This window comes from Cryptomeria japonica, chromosome 3, assembly GCF_030272615.1.
Source record: "Cryptomeria japonica chromosome 3, Sugi_1.0, whole genome shotgun sequence".
NCBI classification, from domain to species: domain Eukaryota; kingdom Viridiplantae; phylum Streptophyta; class Pinopsida; order Cupressales; family Cupressaceae; genus Cryptomeria; species Cryptomeria japonica.
Genome location: NC_081407.1, coordinates 699766141 through 699769764, shown reverse-complemented (window position 1 = coordinate 699769764; position 3624 = coordinate 699766141). Strand labels below are relative to the sequence as shown.

Genomic DNA, 3624 nt, shown 5'->3' with positions numbered 1-3624 from the left:
AAACATAATGCACATTAAAAACACTATATTTATGTGGAAAACCTTAAGGAAAAAAAATCATGAGTAGAATCACACTCACAATATGAATAATTGATTACAATGTTTTGCAATTAAATTTTAATTAATAATTTATTAATCTATTATTAAATTATTTGTTATTGAAATTTTTATTTTTTATAATGATTGATTGCTTATTACTTTATTTTTATTATTAGATTAAAAATATTTAAAAACAATTTAATTTTTATTAATTATCATGTATAAATAATGTTTTATTATTAAATTTATTTTTAAAACAAAGCGTATTGGCTAATAATAATGAATGGTATGCGTTGACGACTAATGCTAGGTATTAGAAGCATAACTGGGAGTGGGTAAACAAACAAGATTTGTGTGAAACATGGCATCAGAAGATCAAGTGAAACTCTTGCTCATAAGACCAAGTCCCTTTGCAATGAGCTGCGCCCTTGCTTTGAATCACAAGGGGGTGAAATTCGAGGTTGTGGAGGAGAATTTGTGCAGTAAAAGCGAGCTGCTCCTCCAAACAAATCCTGTATACAAGCAGGTCCCTGTTCTTCTCCACAACGGAAGGTCAATTTCTCAGTCTCTGGTCATACTCGAATACATTCAGGAAGCCTGGCCAGATCCTTCTCTGCTCCCACAAACGCCCTACGAAAGGGCTCTTGCCCGATTCTGGGCCAATTACATTAACAAAAAGGTTATTTTTCCCCTTTTCCTTTCTTTCTGCTTGCTCTGTATTTTCCTTCAACAGGCTCTGAAACCCCCAATTACTTTGATTGAAATCTTGTTTTGCAGTTCTTAGAAACTGGGCTGAAATTGATGAAGAGATTCGGGGAAGAGCATGAAACCGCGCGGAAAGACATTGTGCAGCAGTTTGAGACTCTTGAAAAGGGTATGATCGGCGAGGGCCCCTTTTTCATGGGCGGCAGGATGAGCTTGGTGGATGTTGCTCTGGTGCGCCTGGTTCCATGGATGGCCTCTTTTGAGGCTCTCGGAGACTTGAAATTCCCCGATGCGCAGCAGTGCGGCCGTATGCACCGCTGGCTAGCTGCCATGCGGGAAAATCCAAATGTTATAGCTTTTGTTCCTGACTCTGACTGGCTACTGAATAGCACCATCAATGTACGACAATATATCTCAGAGCATCATCTAGGAGGATTGTTTGAGGGAGGAGTGTAGAATTGGGTTTAGTAGCCCTTTTCCTCTTCATCTTTCTGCCATGTTTTAAACAAGAACTGTAGTGTAGCCTACGTAAGACTGTAAAGGGTGTTTTGTTTCAAGCTTAATTTGTTTTGATGTTTCTGTTCTGGTCATGGCGGACACATTTCTGTTCTTGTTGAACCAATTTCTGTGTTAACAATTTTGAAAACCAGGATTTGATTCGATCGATTCATATTGAACAAGAGCTGCACGCAGCGAAGTTCCTGCCGGGAGTCATTGCTTGTTGCTTGTGTTTGTTGTTCTAGATTTGTAATTTTGAACCTGGTTGCTTTGTAGTTTATCTTTTTAGTGGAAAGTTATGCACAATTTGAGTTGCTGTTGTCTAATACTTGAAATATAAACAATTTCTTATAGCTTTGATTTCACAATAAAGTAAAGTCATGAAATTAAAGAACAAAATAAAGCAAGAAATGAATCCAAAAATAAAACCATAAAACAACTTCTCATAGCTTTGACAAAGCAAAGTCACAAAATTAAGTAACAATACGAAGCAAGAAATGATTGATTGCATGTCTTGACAAAACAGTACTGAGCATTGTTTGTCTTCTAACAATGTACAAAACTAGTATAGTGGTAGTGAGCTGTTTAATTTCATTTGCATGTTTTGACTCAATTTCTTTGTAGACTTTTATGTCTGTCCTGAGCTTCTCTGCAGGCTTTGTGATTATTTTCATCTTTTGCAAGTTTTGTGACTGTTTTCATCTTCTGCATTCAAAGACCTGCATAGTGCATTAAATTTGGTAGTTAGCTTAATAGACAACAAGACAATTAACAATGATAAGCAAGACAGGGAAAATATATTTTGATTACAGTTTGATTACATACCTGGTAATATAAGCAAACAAGATTAATTTTGTTTAGTTCAAGGCAGACGTTGTCGCGAAAGAAAAAAAAATTGGGTATTTTTTTTTTTGTTGATGAAAACTGACATTGTAATAAAACCCTAAAAAGGTCGACTTTGTTTTTGCCCTAAAAACACATGTTATAAGGGGTTGGGATGCTTAAGGCATTGTAAGGTTAATGTATTGTTTTTGCTAGATAATAAGAAAGATTGGACGACTGTGTATGGTGGACGTAACCCATTCTGGGTGAACCACGTTAAATCTTTGTGTTATCTGTGTCCTATTTTATTTCTTTATCTTTTGTATTTAAATCTGCATATAATTGTTAGTTCATATTTGCTTCGGATCTGTTTGAAACCCTAACACAATCTACATCATAAACAATAAAACAAAATTACACATCAAACGTCTGTGATGGCAATTGGTATCAAAGAGAAAAGTCTTTTTCTTACCTCGAGCTATATAATTACACATCGCCATAGCCTCTGCAACAACAGTGCCATCATCTAAAAGAAAAGCATTCGAGATGAGGAACCCTGAGAGATCTGATAAAATGGTCTGGTATTCAAAGGAGATATTACAATGCTCTGCACAAAGCTATTGCATGCAATCCAACCAAACGAAGAAAAGGAAGTATACGTAATAAGCACTGAATACCTATATGAAAATTCTGACATCTACAAATCGCTTGACAGAACAATTAAAAAAATAAGGGCTTAATTAACTCAAGGGTAACAATGTTTAGATTGCAACCCACTTGCTTGAACCACTAATGTTGAAAGATGACTGATGCAGATCGACCAAATAATAGCAAATTCCAAGAAAAATGATATTAGATTACATAATCACGCAGGTTAGCAACACCAAACATGTAAATTAGAAAAGATGTTAAAACTTCACACTACTTATATCCAACAAATAAGAATATACTATCGATAATGCATGCTCTCATTTTAGTCATTCAAAAAACAAAATAGGGATATAGTCATCCCACTAAACTTAATGATCTTACCTCTGTGTTATCTCAATGTTTTGGGCAAAGTCCCAAATTCGAACTGAAGGACGTGCGTGAGAAATAGATGCACAAAGAAAGCCCGAGGTCACCAAAGTATCTGGAAAGAAGGGCATGGGGGAGTGGAGAAGAAGACCCAAGATGATGACTAAGAAAACCGCAGCCTCTAAAATTTAATAATGACAAAACTAGAACCCTAATCGCCACCCGTCTATGCTCCCGTGGCAGTCTGCAAGAAATTAAAGGTCAATCAGCCCATCACATTTCATATGAAAGATTGAAATGAAGTTTAGCAGAGGCACATTTCATATGAAAGATTGAAATGAATTTTAGCAGAGGCAGCAACGTTAAAACCCATTCATGGCAGGAACTGTCATAGCACACCTGTCATTTGCAAACGGGAACCCTAATCGGCAACTGTGTAGCTCGAATCCATACTGCATGCAATCTCGCCAAATGTTGCCTTCAATTCGTGGATTTTTTTTGGTGGCCATGTTTTTACCAGTTGCGGTCTGGAAACATTTATTT

General features: G+C 36.3%; 1 protein-coding gene across 1 annotated transcript; it reads left to right on the top strand.

Annotated features, from left to right (window-relative positions):
- The first annotated feature begins 349 nt into the window (after nucleotides 1-349).
- On the top strand, nucleotides 350-1200 carry LOC131874327 (probable glutathione S-transferase parC). Its single transcript, XM_059217649.1, has 2 exons — nucleotides 350-718; nucleotides 817-1200. The coding sequence occupies exons 1-2, from the start codon at nucleotides 401-403 to the stop codon at nucleotides 1198-1200; spliced, it is 702 nt and encodes a 233-aa protein (XP_059073632.1). The 5' UTR covers nucleotides 350-400.
- The last annotated feature ends 2424 nt before the right edge of the window (nucleotides 1201-3624 follow it).

What these genes read in the sequence shown, in the direction of transcription:
- LOC131874327 (XM_059217649.1), top strand. Translation starts at nt 401, where the DNA reads ATGGCATCAGAAGATCAAGTGAAACTCTTGCTCATAAGACCAAGTCCC. An exon ending in CCAATTACATTAACAAAAAG is followed by an intron (nt 719 to 816) that starts GTTATTTTTCCC and finishes CTTGTTTTGCAG; the next exon opens with TTCTTAGAAACTGGGCTGAA.